Source organism: Pyrus communis, chromosome 15 (assembly GCF_041283825.1).
Source record: "Pyrus communis isolate YQ-2024b chromosome 15, ASM4128382v1, whole genome shotgun sequence".
NCBI lineage: Eukaryota > Viridiplantae > Streptophyta > Magnoliopsida > Rosales > Rosaceae > Pyrus > Pyrus communis.
In genome coordinates, this window is record NC_142579.1 from 32,712,776 (window position 1) to 32,731,302 (window position 18,527).

An 18,527-nucleotide genomic window follows, 5' to 3' on the forward strand; every position below is an offset into this window, starting at 1 on the left:
AATGAGCCCAAAAGCCCAAAACCAATGAACATTCAAGAAGCACCCACTGCTTTCTCCACCGACGGTGCAAGGAATTGCCAGCCAGCCAATTCTCCAACCATCGCCGATCATCTCCTTCATTGACGTCTCATGCGCACAGCCATAAGTTAGCGGTAATCGGCATCCAAGCGAAAGAGGCCAATCGTCAGGTGGAAGCTCAGAACAAGTCCCGAGCATTACTGGCGCAAGCGGCAGACACAAAAGAGAACGTGGTGGTGTGAAAAACACCCGAGCCGGTGCAAGCGCTAGAACTCTACACATGAACTTGACAGAGGACATGGCTAAAAAACGAAGCAAGGAAGAACCAGGAAAAAGAAAACCCACAGAGTTAGAGGAATTGGATAGGTCGAATTGAAAACTGGGGAGAACCAACAGTAGATGCAGGGAGAAAAGAAGTAGAAAAGGGAGACGAGGACACAACACTTGACCCTAGCCGAAGCTAGGGTCAGTTGTCACATCCCGGCCCGAGGCGGACCACTTCTCGGGCCCGCTCCACCACCGTAGCACGATATTGTCCGCTTTGGGCTTACCATTCCCTCACGGTTTTGTTTTTGGGAACTCACGAGCAACTTCCCAGTGGGTCACCCATCATGGGATTGCTCTAGCCCCCTTCTCGCTTAACTTCGGAGTTCCTACGGAACCCGAAGCCAGTGAGCTCCCAAAAGGTCTTGTGCTAGGTAAGGATGAGAATATACATATAAGGATCACTTCCCTGGGCGATGTGGGATGTCACAATCCACCCCCCCTTAAGGGCCCGACATCCTCGTCGGCACACTACGACCAGGGTTAGGCTCTGATACCAAATTGTCACATCCCGGCCCAGGGCGGACCACTTCCCGGGCCTGCTCCACCACCGTAGCACGATATTGTCCACTTTGGGCTTACCATTCCCTCACGGTTTTGTTTTTGGGAACTCACGAGCAACTTCCCAATGGGTCACCCATCATGGGATTGCTCTAGCCCCCTTCTCGCTTAACTTCGGAGTTCCTACGGAACCCGAAGCCAGTGAGCTCCCAAAAGGTCTTGTGCTAGGTAAGGATGAGAATATACATATAAGGATCACTTCCCTGGGCGATGTGGATTGCTCTAGCCCCCTTCTCGCTTAACTTCGGAGTTCCTACGGAACCCGAAGCCAGTGAGCTCCCAAAAGGTCTTGTGCTAGGTAAGGATGAGAATATACATATAAGGATCACTTCCCTGGGCGATGTGGGATGTCACAATCCACCCCCCTTAAGGGTCCGACATCCTCGTCGGCACACCACGACCAGGGTTAAGCTCTGATACCAAATTGTCACATCCCGGCCCAGGGCGGACCACTTCCCGGGCCCGCTCCACCACCGTAGCACGATATTGTCTGCTTTGGGCTTACCATTCCCTCACGGTTTTGTTTTTGGGAACTCACGAGCAACTTCCCAGTGGGTCACCCATCATGGGATTGCTCTAGCCCCCTTCTCGCTTAACTTCGGAGTTCCTACGGAACCCGAAGCCAGTGAGCTCCCAAAAGGCCTCGTGCTAGGTAAGGATGAGAATATACATATAAGGATCACTTCCCTGGGCGATGTGGGATGTCACAATCCACCCCCCTTAGGAGCCCGACGTCCTCGTCGGCACACCACGACCAGGGTTAGGCTCTGATACCAAATTGTCACATCCCAGCCCGAGGCGAACCACTTCCCGGGCCCGCTCCACCACCGTAGCACGATATTGTCCGCTTTGGGCTTACCATTCCCTCACGGTTTTGTTTTTGGGAACTCACGAGCAACTTCCCAGTGGGTCACCCATCATAGGATTGCTCTAGCCCCCTTCTTGCTTAACTTCGGAGTTCTTACGGAACCCGAAGTCAGTGAGCTCCCAAAAGGCCTTGTGCTAGGTAAGGATGAGAATATACATATAAGGATCACTTCCCTGGGCGATGTGGGATGTCACACCGGTGCCATCGAAGAGTCTGGAAGAAGGTCTCACAGAAGCATTCTCACAGCGGAGAGAAAAAAAACTCTCACAGAGGAGAAAAGCTTATTAGTTTTGTAATTTTTATTTTTTTTAGATTAAGGACATGAGATTTTTGTTTGAAGAATACCAGCAATCTTTTCTTTTTTTTTATTTTTTTATCGGAAGCAATCTTTTCATTTGAATATTTATAATCTACATTTTTATTTTGTAGTGTTGATGGTGATTCAAAGCATTCATTTTATATGTTACTCTTTACTGATCAGATTTGTTAAAAATGATGTTATTTGGTCGTCTGATGATTATTTAATAAATACATCAATTATGTTGTTCAATTAAACACTAAAATTTTGCAAAGTCATCTTTGGGAACTTTGACATTATAAAACATTGCAAGATGATTAAATGAGTTTAAAAAAAAAAAATGAAAGTACATTGATTTAACATATCCCAACTCGAGGAATGACAAGGCATATAAGTTCATTGATTTAACAAAAGCATTGGATTGTCTTAATGATTACGGCATTCTTCTTAAAGTCACTGTATTCGAGGTTCAAACCTTTGTTTCTTATTAGTGTAAAGTAGTGTAGAACATCCCTTGTTATGAATATATAATAAAAAGGAAAACGTTCGATTGTTTTTAGGTTTTGGAACATAAGGTCATCTCCAACCGAAATGGCTAAATATAGTCACATCTAGAATTATAGCTTTACAAAAAAATTATTTTTAAATGAACAATGTTAGATTATACTCCGTAGGCTTTTCGTTAAAGCTCATTTTATTTTTTTCTTTTTCAAATAGGCAGAATTGTTGGGGGGCATCGACTCATCATAGGCAAAAACATGATAAACTCATGGCTCACATCTCATTCTTAAATCCCCAAAAATCATAACCTCGTGCCCAGGCGTGGGCCAAACACAACGCCCACACCACACATTCAAAAATAATGATGCATCCCCATGGATCTTAATAACTTATTGCTAACTATTAACATCGATTCTAACTGTATTTGGTAGAAAAATATTAAACGTGATGTTTTGATCTCTAAAACCAGATTGGGGATAGAGAACAGGGGACGTAAAAGGAGTAAAATTGTTGACTTAAGTAGAAAATAAGAAAACTTAAATTACTACCTGCACTGCATAATTAAACTGTGACATAAAGTAGTACGTTATATAGTTGATAAGTGTAGCATTACTAATTAATAATGTCATGCATAATTTAAAAGTGTGAGAAATATTGCTCACAGTTATTCTAAAGATACCAAAAAACTTGTGTAGAAAAATGGGTGTTGGCGAGTACTCATTGGTGGCATATTATAGTCCATTGCCTGAGGCTTTGCTAGCCTCCAAATAGTAATCATAGAACTCAATTCGAACTTTGGCTTGGATTCTCTATTTTTATTTATTTCTATTCTACCACGACATTAGAAGTGAGGTTGTGATACACCGTACAACAGAGAACAACTTACATAACATGAAGATGCTATCATACAACGTTATGCGTCTATGATCTAATAATATTTGGACAAAAAATTATATATGTCTTTATTTCATTGATATCGAACTCCACGGTGACGACGGTGTATCTATAAACTAAAATGTTTCATTGAAACTGACATACACAACAACCCGAATTATCAAATTATGAAATAATTTTTGCACTCTCGTTATTTCTTTAGTTAGTTCTTTCTTGCATAACTCTGTTTCAGAACTAAAACTCTAAACTCCCTTTCTAACCACTCTTGCATCAATTAATTAATACTCTAAACTCCGTTTCTAGAGACCAAGAATGGTCGTTGAGTTGAGTTGAAACAAGAAAATCCCTTTTTATTTGTTTATTTTTATTTATTTATTTCATTTCAATAATTTAATCTCCGTCTTCTAAAAAGCAAAATATTTTTCTTCAGAAAATCACTACAGCTTCTGATCGCCATATCCATGGAGGTGAAGCTCCATCAGAAGGAAGACGGCCCACGAGTTCTCAAGGTCCTAGAAGCTCTAAAACAAGCCTCCCACGAGCTACAGACCCACCCGATTCCCCACTCAAACTCATCCTCCGCCATTAACGCCCTCCTCGAGCTCGAGACCGAGTCCGACAACATCCTCTCCCGGGACCCACAACTCTCCGCCCTCTCCCAACACCTCGCCACCCTCAAAACCCTCGTCGAATCCCTCCGCCAGTCCAGCGGCCACCTCAGCATCCGCTCCTTGCTTACTCGCTGCTGCTCGACTCACTGCCTCTCCAAACTCGCCCGGTCTATCGAGTCCGAAATTCAAGCGTGGATCGACCGCGAGTGCTTACATAGCTTGACGCGAGCTCTGGAAGAAGACCCAATTCGCGACGAGGACGAGTTGATCGAACTACTGACTCAGTTCGAGGACCGAGTTGCGCAGGGGTTCAACCATGAGTTGCAAGATTTGATCTTGAAGTCCAAAGTTGTCACCTCGCTCGAGTCAGTTCTGTGCGAGTCGACTCGGTCATCGAAGCGAGTCAAAGAACACACTGCTTTCGCCATTGCAGCTCTGATCAAGTTCAATAAAGATGTTTTCGTGGGTCAAGTTTTGATCGGTCGGCCGACGATCAGCTCTCTGATAAAAATCGCGTCTCCGAACGCGATCAGAGTACTCTGCGCGCTCGTCAGGCTGATCAAATCGCCGCTCGTCGACGAGATCGAGTTCAACGGAGAAATACCCCAGATCATAAGCTTCCTGAATTCCGAAGATTTGGAAATGCGAGTGATGGCGATGGTCTGCGTGTTCGAAATCGGGTATTTCGGGCGGAAGGAGGCTATTGACGCGATGCTACAGGAGGGGTTGATTGAGAAGCTTGTGGAGTTGCAGAGGTCGGAACACGGCGGCGATTTGATGAGGGAGAGCAGGGAGAAGGGGTTCTTGGAGAGCCACCCGTTTTCGAGCTGCGTGGCGAGGTTCGCAGTGCAGTTAGAGGTGGGGGAGGGGCTGAGGCAGCGGGAGAGGAGGGCGTTTAAGCAGCAGATATTGGTGAGAGTAAGGGAGGCGTCTATTTCCGACGCGGAGGCCGCCACCATTTTTGCGGAGGTTTTGTGGGGAGCTTCGCCTTAATAAAGGGGTGAAAGAGAGAAAGTGATATGATTGGCTTTGGTGTACTTCAAAAGGATGCACAAAAATTCAATTTATTTGTTTCATGTGACTAATTAGTATTTAGTGGTTCAAAACATTGACCCTATAAAAAAATTAGTACCTTTATGAAAAATTGGTTCTACTACATATCGTGCCCTAAATTGGTTGACATGCAATCGATCATATTTCAAGTTAATCACGTATTATTATTGATAATTCGATTGGTTTCATGATACTTCTCACCTATACTCCCAACAGTTCACAACCTCACCCCATCCTGATTCCTGATGAATATTTTGTTCGAACACACGTGTAAATGTGTCACCTGTTTGCGTCAAAAACTTGCCTACATCTCCTTAAGACACCACCGTCACATGACAGACTAATAATACAATGTTGCACAATTTAAATTTCACACAAACACGAGGTTTTAAGACACCGTTACGTTGGCCTCTTCCTACTTGTTTCCGACTAGCAGAGGAGAGCATAGCATAGTTTGGTGGTTTTGGAGCCTTTTGTAAGGTTTTAGGAATCAGAATATATTTGTACGAGGGGATATTCTTAGCTTTAGGCATATATGAATGATTGATGACAAATCTCTGAAATCTTTTACGAAGTTTGCTGAAAAGTCATTAGACAAGTTATCTGAAAGTTAATTAGATAAATTCAAAATCATTAATTTGTAGTTAAAAAATGATCGGTTCTTCCAAGAAATACAAATTTCATCCAACAACGATAAGATTTTGGATTTGATAACAATATAAATAACATAGACCATAAACATCATATTGATTTCCACCTAATTGCTAATCCTATTTCAAATTATTTTGTGAATATCATAAACATAAGACAGACCATCTCTACGATTTAACTGTACACTTATTGCCTCAATTTACTTCACTACAAAAACCTCTTCAGCGAGCTTACCGCTTCACCGCTGCTAGGAAGCTGGCCGCTTCACTCAATAACACGTCGGATAAACGCAAAAGAATGCTGCTAACAATGGCCAAAAACAGATGCAGCTCGTTAGGATTCTCCCGTGTTGCCATCTTAAGCGAGAGCGAACATTTGGAAGTTTGGAACAAAGCTTCTGAAATTACCTTGTGTCCTCTTCATACAAAAAACAGCAACCAAAACTCATCCAATCTCCCTTTATTCATGAACTGTACTTTGAACATCCTTCTTCCGTAAAAGAGCCCAGAAAATTGTGAAAGCCGCAACCATATTGAACTGCAAATGATCAGTGCTACTTGTTTTGATGCTTATCTTACCCATCCTGTGGGTATTCAGATTAGCATTAACCGACACTCTCATATCTCGCCCCAGCCGGGACTCAGACTGTAAATTTCCACCCAACACCATCTCTTTATTGAAAGACAGGATAGTCATCATCAGGCTCACATTTCTCACAGGGTAGTCTCTACCCCTCAACGTAGCTTCAACACTGCCACCATACGCCACTTGCTCAGGACCCATCATTTGGCCAACATTCATCACAAGTTTCAATCTCTTCCCAACTGAAATGGTGTCTTCAAGCTTTCCACCAATGTAATACTTGTTCCCAAAGGACGTCAATGAGAATCCACTTTCAGCAACATTGTGCCACAACTTCCTCAGCTTCGTGTTGCTGTGAAGTGTATAGATGGTATCTTTACCAGCAGACTGAACATCAAGACCTACAGAATATGTGGTCCCACTGTGGTGTAAGTAAGCTGCAGCACACTCAGATTGAATGCTAAAATCCTGCTTGTCCTTGCTCATCTGCCCTGCGACAGAGGTAAACACATTCCTGTTTACCTGCATCGCAGTTTCCAAGCTAATCCCATCCAAGCCCACATCATTATCCCATCCATGGGAATCAAGAACAGGTCGCATAATCCACTGATCACTTGTAACAAGGCAACGATACCTGTGTGCGGGGCAATTAGAGCCAAAACTTGGAGGGACCTCCATATCTGGTAATAAAACAGCCTCTTCTTGGGAAGCCTGCTGACTGTCAGAATTATCACCGCTCGCCATATTTTTCTCTTTGGAAAGCTTAACCTCCATCTGCCTACGATACTCTTCTTTCAACTGTTTCTTTAGATAAAGGGTCTCTCGATAATCCAATTCATCAAGATAGTCTTTTTTCTGTGATTTTGTTAATCTCTCAAACTGAGATTTTGTTAGAATTCGGATTGGAGGTAATTGATCATACTCATCTTCCTCCTGCGTATATGAAACCAAGCTCTCATCAACTTCAACATCCCCTCCACTTGAACTAATAGTAGAGCGATGACGCAGAAGAGAAGAGAGAAGATGCGGCAGAGAAGGCACGTGAGTGGCATTTGAGGGCCCCAGATGAATGCTGTCTTGAAATTTCATGAGGATATTGACATCACTCAGAACTTTAGTACAAATGCATAATAACAAAAACTGGGATTTCCAAACCTGTCCGTTTGGAAGTATCTTTTCACCGGCGATATTTTTCCTACACTGAGGATGATTCTCAACTAACAACACTGGGTTTTCAATTCTGGAGTCAGACACTGCCTGGTGTATATAGTGCTGCACCATATCTGTGTTTTGCCTCACATATGCTTCATAATTGACGGGATGCCCATCTGGTCCTTCTGGAAGTGCTAGGGAAGAATGTGTCATGACAAGAATGGTGTTAAACCAAACTGCAGGACCGAATACTTCCGTTATTTGCTTCAAGAGGGAGAAGTCATTGTAGCTAGTACTCATGAGGTCGAGGCGTTCGAAGAACAAAACGATGTCAGGTGGACTTTTTCTAATAAATTTCTTCACAGAGAGCATAATCTTCTTATTTCTGCGGAAATTACCAGTACATGATGGCAAAAAACCAGGGGTATCGATGATAGTTACTTGAATCCCATTCACAGTTCCCACAACCTCTCGAATACGATTTGTGCCAGGTCGAAATGCATTGGTTTCAGTCTTCGTTTGGTCAAATATAGAGTTTATTGTAGCACTCTTGCCAACTCCTGTTTTCCCAAGGACAAGGATTCTGAGAGAGAAATCCATTTCAGGCAGGCCAGATGCCTCTTGTTCTGCTGCCACTGCTCTAGCTCTATCACTCCTGAGATTAACTCTTTTCAAATCTGATTCTTCTGCTCGTATCAAAGTAGCCAGGTGAATACGATAAAGAACCTTAGCCACCAGAACATTGTTTTGTGACAGACCAAGCCGTAAGAGGAGGCGCAAAAATTTAACTTGAAGATCGTCAATTCTTACCAAAGGATCCATCTTTTTCTTACCAAAGCGATTATGAGAGTGATCAGAATTTTCAACTACAGCATGCTGCAGGGAAGGACCAGACTGATTTTCCTGATCACTATTAAATGAGGTTGATGCGGCAGGATGGATGCGTGGTGTTACCAAAGTGTTCGAGTGAGCAGCACCTGAAAATTAGAAAACATTGAACTCTCTTCACATATTCAAACAATGTACAACCCGTACATTGATATTGGTTTCCACTTTTTAGCATCAACTAAGGATTTAGTATCTTTTACACTAAACAAAATTCTTAAACTAAAGAAGTGCACATCTTACAGTCAATCTTAGGAATCACTCATTAAGTACAATGGATGAAGTATCGGAAGGGCGGCATTACCTTGGTCATTAATCTCTTCATTGGAGGATTCCTCTCTAAAGAAATTGTCCCTGCCCGACAATGGCCGAGGCAAAACCAAAGGCATGGAAACTAACTGAGAAGAAATCCAATCCTTAAGACTCTTCATCCTTCCTGCAAAAACATTCCCAGCTGAAAGTTACATATGTGCCTAACAATATTCCATCTTTCTGTAAATCTAATTCAAATCATAATACAAGAAAATACAGAGAAAATTAAAAAATCCCTTTTCATATTTTAGTTTATGCTTCTAATAATTGCAGCAAGTTTGCTTCTTTACTAAAGTAATTATAATTTAAAAAATGAAAATTCTACAGCTAGAAATGAGAATTCAATTGAAATTCATGAATTTCCTGGCTAATTTGAAAGAAAAGGAAGTAGAATTTTACCTGGAAAATACGAATTTTGCGATGAATATGCTTTTACTCTACGATTTGGAGGAGACGAGTATCGAAGCCATGGGAAACGAAATTGAGAATTGGGGCAGCTCAGAAACCCTAATTCAGAGAGCCGAGGAATCGGAAGGTGCGACGAAAGAAAGGGTGTGAGAGGCTGAGGAGGAACGAGATGAAGACGATGACTACGAGCTTAGCCAGATAAGACACAGACCAGAACCAGACACTTCCAAAACCAAAATATTAAAATATTTGGGAGACTTTTGCGCTCTGGAGACTCGGAGAGAGGAGGCGATTCACAATTTCAATTGGAAACTAATTTTCATACATTAATTTCTGTCCGTTGATTTTCTTTAATTCATCCAATTCGACGGTCGAAAATTAAAAAGATGTGTGAAAAATAAAATGGGATGTGTGGAATCACACCCCTTTCAAATTTCACAAGAAAAATGAGAATTGTGCCTTTTATTTTTATTTTATTTTATTTTAAAGAAAATCATAAAAATAAATTCTCTTACTTTATTTTAATTTTTGGGTTTTTTTTTTATTTTGAAAAGTGATTTCTGCATTTCCTTTTTCTCCTCTTACATTGGTTCTTAGATTGAATGGATGGACAGTAGATAGACAAAAATGAGGCGAGAAATGCATAAATAAAAAGAACGGCATAATTACTATTTGTTTTTCATGCTCACTTTTGTTCTATTAGAAAGAGTTTCAGTTTTCTACATGACGAAAAGCACTTTGGCTGAAAGAGCTTTTGGGATCAATTTTTAGTGAAATGTAAGTAAATCGCGGAAATTACTTAAGTGTTTCCTACAATTTTTCTCTTTTTAATAAAAGAGCTTCTAAAATGTGCTTATGAGCCAATTGTTCTTTTTTTCATGTACGAGAGTCTCAAACAGATCTTAATCTTAGCAAATTCAACTCAACATTGGTTATTTTTCCTATGCAAGCAATATCCTGCTTTAATGAAATCTAAACTACCAAGAGTAGCATTTCAAATTCGAACACATAGTGAGAAGGAGCACATTCGTTCAAACCAATGTCATTACATCGACGTCTGCACCTTGGCACATGTTCACGATACCATTAGGGGCACACGGCCCAAACATAAAACAACGTGCCCAATCCTGAGCAACCCATATCAAAGGCCAATCCATATGAGACATGACATGAGGCAACTTGTAGAAAGAAAGTCTCAAGGTCCAAGTTGGATGTCATGGAAGCTTCTATGGGAAAGTTCTCCCACATTGGACCAAAGCGAGGTCCATGCGACCGTTCTAATTGGAGTCGAGAAAGTCAAACTGATGAAACGCGTTCCAAATTCAATTCAACAAGGAACAGAAATTAATACGTACAAATCCACTTGTGGCTTTTCTTGCAGGAACAAGCCACCTCTTCTTCCTCCTCCCTAAGTCCTCAGTCACAACTTCCCTATAAATACACAACAAACTCTCTCCATCTCCCAATTCATCTCCCGACTCATAAAAACTCCGAGGCATTTTCCAGGAAAAGAAAAGAAAATGGCGGTGGAAAGCAATCAGACAAGTGACCAAGAGAGGGCGAATTCGCAACCGGAGCAGCAGGAGCTCAAACGGAAGAAGAGAATCAGATTGGCAATCTACATTGCTGTGTTTGTTGTGTTTCAGATCATAGTGATCACCGCACTAAGCCTCACCGTGCTGAAAGTAAAGTCGCCGAAGGTGCGACTTGGTGCCGTCGACGTGCAAAATCTCACGGCCGCCCCTGCAACGCCCTCGTTCGACATGACATTCGCAACCCAAATCAGGATCAAGAACACAAATTTCGGTCGGTACAAGTTTGACGCAAGCACTATTAAGTTTGACTACGATGGCGCGACTGTCGGGCAAGTTAGCATTCCCAAGGGCAAGGCCGGAATGTTGTCGACCAAGAAGATTGATGTCACGGTGAATTTGAGTACCAAGGGGCTGCCGAGCTCCAAAAACTCCAGTCTTCGTACTGAACTGAGCACCGGGGTTTTGCGGCTGATGAGCGAAGCGAGGGTGAAAGGAAAGGTGGAGTTGATGATGGTGATGAAGAAGAACAAGTCTGCGAAAATGGACTGCACTTTGGAAGTTAACCTGTCAACCAAGAAAATTAAATATTTGAAATGCGAGTGAACAAAAGGGATAACTTCTGGTGATATCATATGTATAGCTCCTTTATTAAGATTTAGTTAATGTTTCTATAATATTACCATCTTTATCTTTATTTTTATTTTTATTTTCGAAGAAGGCTAAAATTCATTTATTTGAGCGAAGTGAATTTCGCAATCTCATTTTCTGCCTATGCACTCCTCTTGTATTCTTTAGATTGAATAAATGAAACGAGAATCCAATGACATAACTAAAAGAAGTGCATAAGAAAAAATGAGAGGGAAAATCACCACCTCTATTCAGCCACATTTTTTCGGACCTTGGATTACATAAGTTATGTTGCTACCAAAGATTAGGGTATAGTAACAACATAACTTGATATGTGGACGATTCGAATTCAGGGTAAGACGATTGTTGTTACTTATATTTAACTTAATATGACAAACTCTTTTCACATTTTAAGACGATTCAAACTCAAAGATACAATGATGGATTGTCCTAACTTTGACTCTTATTTACAGCGTTTATCTAATTCAAAATCAGACGCTAAAACATTCCTGTTGAGTGAAAAAAGGAAAAAAATTGCACAATGACTTCAAAAACCACCACATTTGCATCCTGTTGCATGAAACTTCTTTTTCTCCAAAAGTTCTAAGTTACTTTAGGCTTGGCATTTGCCATTTGCCAAAGCAAAACCTGACTCTAAGACTCTACTGGCTGGAAAGAGAAAACACAAAACTGCAGAAGACCGAAAGGCGATGTGCATTAATCTCTTACAATGTAAGAAAAATGGACAATGACCGGTTCTGATGAATGAAAGTTACAGAAGAAATCCAAACTCTCTTTTACTAAGGTCGACCGTGATCGTCATCATCATCGTCGTGTCGTCGTCGTTATCATCATCATAAACAGTCCTCTAGAAAGGGAAAACTTCGTTCAATTCTACCTCTGGCTACTAATTCAAATGCCAAAAGCATGCTCTAATTAAAGGCTAACATTACGCTGAGGAGATTGGCAGGAAGGATCAACAGATGAAAACGAAGAATCGAACAACAGAGAGGAACAACTTCCGGCTTTCTGTTGCACCGTTTTTAACTTAAATCTTGAATAGCAGCCCACCGTGTGTGGCAAAGAACGGAGCAAACACAAGAGACTCAACGGCCATAAGCTTGATAAGAATGTTGAGCGATGGTCCAGACGTATCCTTGAGAGGGTCTCCAATGGTGTCGCCAATGACTGCAGCTTTGTGGCATTCTGATCCTTTTGGACCAAGGGTCCTTGCATGCTCCGAAGCACCAGCCTATTACACCAGCCAAAATCCAGACGATAAGACAAAGCTAAAAAGCTGATACAGCTTAAGCATAGCCACAAAAAAGCATTTGTAAAACCCATCAAATGCTTACCTCAATGTATTTCTTGGCATTATCCCAGGCACCGCCCGTGTTGGATGCAGAAATGGCAATCTGCAAATGCAAACAGGTTTTATTCAGATTTAGCATAGTTGACCCAAACAGAGAGACGAGTCAACGGAAAGAACGATCAATCAAGCAACTGTATCAGCATTACCTGTACACCGGAGACAAGGGATCCAGCAAGCACGCCAGCGAGAGTTTCCACACCAAAAAAGATCCCAACAATGAGGGGTGTAAGCATGACAAGGGCACCAGGTGGGATCATTTCTTTGATGGAAGCATCAGTCGAAATCTTAACACATGTAGCATAGTCCGGCTTGGCAGTGCCCTCCATGAGACCTGGAATGGTATTGAATTGCCTGCGCACTTCCTCAACCATCTTTAAAGCTGCACTTCCCACACTCTTCATTGTCATGGCAGAGAACCAATACGGAAGCATTGCGCCCACTAACAAACCAATAATCACTTTTGGGGTCAACACATCAACCGTTTCGATACCAGCACGGCTGACAAAGGCACCAAATAGAGCAAGGGACACAAGAGCAGCAGAGCCAATTGCAAATCCCTACAAACAGAAGCACACGTGACTCGGTGACGTTTAAAATTTTAGGATTGATAACTAGAGGTCAATTCCTCGGACCATCAATGAATACTTAAGAGGAAATTCCAAACCTTTCCAATAGCGGCAGTGGTGTTTCCTGCAGCATCAAGAGCATCAGTTCTCTCTCTGATTCTGTGGCTCATGCCTGCCATCTCAGCAATGCCTCCAGCATTGTCACTGATGGGACCATATGCATCAATGGCTAATCCAGTTGCAATGGTGCTCAGCATTCCAAGGGCAGCTACGGCAATCCCGTACATAGCTGCAAAGCTAAAACTAACAAAAATGCTGACTGCAATGGCAAATATAGGAATAATGACGGATTTGTATCCCAATGCAAGGCCAAAAATGACATTGGTCGCAGCTCCAGTCCGGCAAGAATCAGCAACATCTTGCACAGGGCTACAGCATAATACAGAGCAACCATTAGATTCAAAGACAATTAAACTAGATATGGTAGAGTGGTAAACCCCAAGAAAACTAGTTACCTGTACGCATTGCTTGTATAGTACTCTGTTACGAACCCAATGATAAGCCCAGCCCACAAACCAACACCGACGCATAAGAATAGCTGCCTGCAAATTCAATTCAGCGTTCAGATACAATAAACAGATAGAGCAACATACAAGTAGAAATATAACCGCAGAAATCTCCTTAATCACAGCACTGATGACAATAAATTTTCAAAAGAAGCAAAGCTTACCAGCTCTTCACAACTTTCTGTGTTCCAAAATTGAAGATTGTGAAGGAAGATGGAACAGAAATCCATGTAGCAATCGCAACTCCAACAGTCATGAGTACAGTAGAGATGATGAGCTGCTTCTTCAATGCTGGCTCAATTTCCTTTACAGCCTTGATCTCAAAGAAATCGGTTGCAAATAGGGTGGTGAGCAGACAAACAAGGATGCCGATGGAACTGACAATGAGAGGATATAGCATTGCAGTTAACTCGTGATTGATCCCAAATGAGGAAATGGAAGCAACCACAAGGGCAGCACACGATGACTCAGCATAGGATCCAAAAAGATCAGATCCCATGCCAGCTATATCTCCAACATTGTCTCCGACATTATCAGCTATCACCTGTGCAAATGGAAAACATCAGTTCTAGAGACACGGAGAAATAAAATTAATAGGTTCAAACAAATTTCCAAATGGTGGTGTATCTCTTACAGCCGGGTTCCTTGGGTCATCCTCGGGAATATTTCTTTCAACCTTGCCGACAAGATCAGCACCGACATCAGCAGCTTTGGTGTAGATGCCTCCACCAACTCTGCCAAATAAAGCCATGGAAGATCCACCAAGACCATAGCCAGTTATAGCCTCGAAAAGACCACCCCAATCATCACCGTAGTACAACTTGAAGAGATTGATAGCAATGTAAAGAACCAACAGACCACTTGAAGCGAGGAGAAATCCCATCACAGCTCCTGATCTAAATGCAGTAATAAAAGCCTTCCCAACACCTTTTCTTGCCTCCAACGTTGTTCTGGCATTTGCGTAAGTAGCAATCTTCATCCCGAGGAATCCCGAAACCACTGAAGTTATGGCACCAAGCAAGAAGGAAACGGTGCTGAAGATGGCGGTGGCGAGAGCCGGTTTGCATATCTTGGTTTGGTCATACGTACACGCACGGCCACTTGTGCTAAATCCCTCCACGGACCCAAGGAAAAGGAAGATCAAGATTGCAAAAGCGACCATGAAAGCACCCACATACTTGTACTCCGTGAAAAGGAACGAGGTTGCTCCTGTATCACACAAGCATCAACAAGTTACTGAAACATAAACTTGACCAACAATTTACCAATTCCACCATAACTGGCGTTGAACCGAACAAGTCCGAAAACTATCATTTGGACATGAACATACGTAGTTAAAAAAAAAAAAAAAGAAGATTTTATCACAGTTTTAAAAATAATAGGTGGGTCCTTCCCATTCCTACCAAATAATATAAAATAATAAAGGGTAAATAATTGATGCACCAAAATTCACGAACAATCGACCATAATCCTACTAAAACATATTAATAATGTAATCACACAAGTCGTTAATCTGTTGAAAACATAATTAGAACCAGTAAACACAGCGGATAAAACGACGTCGGATCCACAAAAAGAAGACAACTTTATTTTTTTCTCTGTTTGCTCTGCAAACTGAAGAACTCAAAGCTCAAACAAAAATGACATAACACAACAATTAACCATACAAACCGAACCCAGAAAACCAAATGAGCAAATCCGACGCCGTTTTATCAATCAGAATTTCAAAAGACGTGAAATTTAGAGAGAGAGAGAGAGAGATGTGGAAATGGACCTTCAGAAATGGCGGTTTGGATTTCGGCGCATCTGAGGACGACGTTGTGATCGTTACCGCCTTCTTCTTCCTCGATGAGGTAATCGTTGTACCCATTTTTTCCAGCGCCGCCGGAATTGGAGTCCCGGCCACCGCCTGGGGAGAGCTTAACCTGCGAAACGTACATCCACTGGACCAAGGAGAAGGCGATGCCGATCACCGCGCACAGCGGAATCAAAATCTCCGCCCCGAGATCTGGGAGTATCGTCGCCCCCATAGCTCCTTTGCCCAAAAGAGGAAACACAGAGAAACAGAGGAGGCTTGGAGTTCAAGAGAGAGAAAGAGAGGAGAGAGAGTGTGAACGAGAGTGTGTCTGTGGATGGTTAGAGTGGGTTTATATAAGTGAGTGAGAGAGAGAGAGAGAGAGAGAGAGAGAGAGAGATGGAGATTGGGATCATGAGTGTGGCTATTTAATTATATTTATTTAAAATGTTGGAACAAATTTTTAAAAAAAATAATTAAGGATAAAATTAAGAAAATTAGCAGATGTTTAGGTCTATCCATGGAAAATGTCCGAGTCTGAGGTAAAAACCCTAACCTTTTTCTCACGGTCAAAATCTATGCTTTCTCTTTTTTCCTTTTTTAGATGATCCTTCCCTATTGGATCCTAAATTTGCGCAATTAATATCTTTAATTTAAAAAAAAAAAATATTTGGTTGAGTAACAGCTTTTATAATTAAAAATTATTTTTTGGTGAGCAAAAACAATCAACAGGGTAATATTTCGTTAGTAATAAATTAAATCTCGAATGTTTTAAGTTAAAATTTTATTATTTTAATGGCTAACCTCACAAAGCAGTTATGCAAGTTCGATATAAGCATTAGTAGTGTAGCCACTAAGTTTAAACTTTTGTAACTAATCGTCGTCAATACAAGTATTCAAACTACGTGTATAATATTTATCGATGACTTTTAACATGTATTTGCTATTATACTGCAACACATCTTAAAGTGGTTAAAATTTATAAGCCAGTAAATTCGGCTAAATTAACATGTTAAACATGAGTAATTACAATTTCATAAGTTAAAAGCCAAGAATTCCAAAACGACAACTGAAACCGATGGAACGACACACTGTCTCAATAGCTCTAGCAAATAACAACACTATCACCGACGCCGTTTGTTAATGTACGAGAACTAATAACATGTCGTTGTGTTTCCGGATTTGATTTTACTTTTTCTTAATAAATATTTTTAATTCCGACAATTCTCACTAATTAAATTCCTCAACAAAAAGAAAAAAGGAAAGCAGGTGAAAGATGACGTGGAGCTTATTCGGATAACTATTGACCGAAAGTTTATTCCGTGCCCCCGACGATATTTTCCTTTTTACTAGGGTTTTATCCTCTTTGCACTTTTTATGTTTTTTGTTGTGCATTTGAAAAATATAGCTCTTTTACCAAGATCACCAAATTAAGTGATCTGAATCTTTGAATTTCATCAAACGGCTCGCCTTTTTTGATCCCTTAAAAACTATAATAATTTTTGACCGTATGAAATTTCAAAGGTCGGATCACTTGATGAAAGAGATCTGGAGAGGATCTCTATCCGTGGATTTGTATTCTATTTTTTATCAGCTGACACGTGTGATTACTGTTCCATGTTATTCACATCTTCTTAAATTTCTTTGTTGCGTAATCAGTGAACAAAAAATATAGCCTGAAAAAAGAGAATATTATATTTTGATAAAAAATGAATTTAAATAAAATAATATCATTTGTTAAAAAAATATTAAAAATAAAAAACGAATGTGGGCCAGAATTAGTTAATATTTGTGGTCGTCTGGTATTAATTAATTTTGTTGAAAATTGAAACTGTAATTTAGGAAATTGTGGTTTTGTCCTCGTAGTCTTGAATAGATATGGCGGGAACAACCATGCATGTGATTGGTTTGGGACGTGCGACATGATCCTACCACCTATATTTTAATAGAAAATATATTTGATCTGCATGCACATAGAGATCGATCGTCGAATAAAATAATTTTTAAAATATTATAATTTATAAATAAGAAGGGAAACCATGCATGGTTGGCTGGTCGGTTTTTGGTTGGGTGATCAGTGAAGGTGGGACTGTGTTATCGTGTCCGGCCAGTAGTCGTCCATGCCAGCCTGCTTTCTTCTCAAGGACCACCTTGCAGTTGCACCATTTCCGATAGATTTGGCTCACCATAATTCATCATAATTTACATCCATCTGAAAGGCTCTCGTTGCTAACCTTTTGGAGTTCTGCTACAGAAGTCCAAAACAAAATTGGTGAACGTTAGATTTCCAATAGTTAATTATTTGGATTGTAAGTCAAAAAATTAGCAATGACAGTAAAATAATTCAAATTCACAATATTATACTGTAAACTACTTGAGTTGATTGTTAGAGAAGAAAAAAAAAGACCAAAACCCCACTTAAATCTTCTTGTTGATTGTTGCAATACCAATAAAAGTACTATCACTTTATATATACAAAATTGACGCACTCATATATGTATAGATGAGTTTTATACAATAATAGCGTATCTCTTTTATGTCAATACTGTATAAGTTATGTGTGTTTTAATATAATTATTTGAGACATAAATTATTGTTTGTAATAAGCTCTATGACAATTGAAAATATGAATATGGAAATGAAGATTGGATTCCGATAAGAAGATGAACATGATTATGGAAGAAGCTTTGACAAAAGGGGCATCAACTTTTTCGTACACAACAAACATTTTGAGTTCTAAGAACTAAAAAGGAGAATAATATAAAGCCAGGAATGTTATTCCTAGTTTCCAAAAAAAAATGAAAAATAAAAAGTGCTTTCCGGACACGTGGACGAGTAAGTGAGGTGGTCGTGTCAAGGGAATTTTTAAAAGTGCTTATGTGGAAAGTCGTGAAAGTTCCTCTTTGATCTTCTTTCATACGCCACAAGGAGCCCATAAACAAGTTTTG

The 18,527-nt window shown here is 40.6% G+C and overlaps 4 protein-coding genes across 5 annotated transcripts; 2 read left to right on the plus strand and 2 right to left on the minus strand.

Annotated features, from left to right (window-relative positions):
- Positions 1-3,609: 3,609 nt before the first annotated feature.
- LOC148690881 (uncharacterized) lies at positions 3,610-5,231 on the plus strand. The gene has a single exon (XM_088685222.1). The coding sequence runs from the start codon at positions 3,926-3,928 to the stop codon at positions 5,066-5,068; it is 1,143 nt and encodes a 380-aa protein (XP_088541348.1). The 5' UTR covers positions 3,610-3,925; the 3' UTR covers positions 5,069-5,231.
- Positions 5,232-5,742: 511 nt separating this feature from the next.
- LOC137742216 (translocase of chloroplast 90, chloroplastic) lies at positions 5,743-9,427 on the minus strand. 2 transcript variants are annotated; one of them, XR_011069367.2, is made up of 4 exons: positions 9,110-9,360; positions 8,703-8,834; positions 6,187-8,490; positions 5,743-6,079 (listed from the first exon to the last, which is right to left on the minus strand). XR_011069367.2 is itself a non-coding variant. In XM_068482015.2 (3 exons), the coding sequence occupies exons 2-3, from the start codon at positions 8,827-8,829 to the stop codon at positions 6,239-6,241; spliced, it is 2,379 nt and encodes a 792-aa protein (XP_068338116.1). In that variant the 5' UTR covers positions 8,830-8,834; positions 9,110-9,427; the 3' UTR covers positions 5,743-6,238. The 2 variants fall into 2 exon arrangements, 1 of the variants encoding a protein (XP_068338116.1); XM_068482015.2 differs by having other exon boundaries at positions 5,743-8,490; positions 9,110-9,427.
- A 1,128-nt stretch (positions 9,428-10,555) lies between these two features.
- LOC137740781 (late embryogenesis abundant protein At1g64065) lies at positions 10,556-11,347 on the plus strand. Its single transcript, XM_068480615.2, is given in 2 exon segments — positions 10,556-11,178; positions 11,181-11,347. Coding segments are annotated over 2 exon segments (576 nt in total). The 5' UTR covers positions 10,556-10,638; the 3' UTR covers positions 11,217-11,347.
- Positions 11,348-11,971: 624 nt separating this feature from the next.
- On the minus strand, positions 11,972-16,095 carry LOC137735116 (pyrophosphate-energized vacuolar membrane proton pump). The gene is made up of 8 exons (XM_068474496.2): positions 15,559-16,095; positions 14,419-14,993; positions 13,949-14,328; positions 13,734-13,820; positions 13,317-13,647; positions 12,799-13,209; positions 12,636-12,695; positions 11,972-12,532 (listed from the first exon to the last, which is right to left on the minus strand). Exons 1-8 carry the CDS (start codon positions 15,812-15,814, stop codon positions 12,329-12,331), a joined length of 2,304 nt encoding a protein of 767 aa, XP_068330597.1. The 5' UTR covers positions 15,815-16,095; the 3' UTR covers positions 11,972-12,328.
- Between the last annotated feature and the right edge of the window lie 2,432 nt (positions 16,096-18,527).

Coding starts and splice junctions, on each gene's coding strand:
- LOC148690881 (XM_088685222.1), top strand. CDS start 3,926: ATGGAGGTGAAGCTCCATCAGAAGGAAGACGGCCCACGAGTTCTCAAG.
- LOC137742216 (XM_068482015.2), bottom strand. CDS start 8,829: ATGAAGAGTCTTAAGGATTGGATTTCTTCTCAGTTAGTTTCCATGCCT. Junction 8,491..8,702: donor TGAAGAGATTAATGACCAAG/GTAATGCCGCCC, acceptor TCTAATTTTCAG/GTGCTGCTCACTCGAACACT.
- LOC137735116 (XM_068474496.2), bottom strand. CDS start 15,814: ATGGGGGCGACGATACTCCCAGATCTCGGGGCGGAGATTTTGATTCCG. Junction 14,994..15,558: donor CCAAACCGCCATTTCTGAAG/GTCCATTTCCAC, acceptor TGTGTGATACAG/GAGCAACCTCGTTCCTTTTC. Junction 12,533..12,635: donor ATGCCAAGAAATACATTGAG/GTAAGCATTTGA, acceptor CTGGTGTAATAG/GCTGGTGCTTCGGAGCATGC.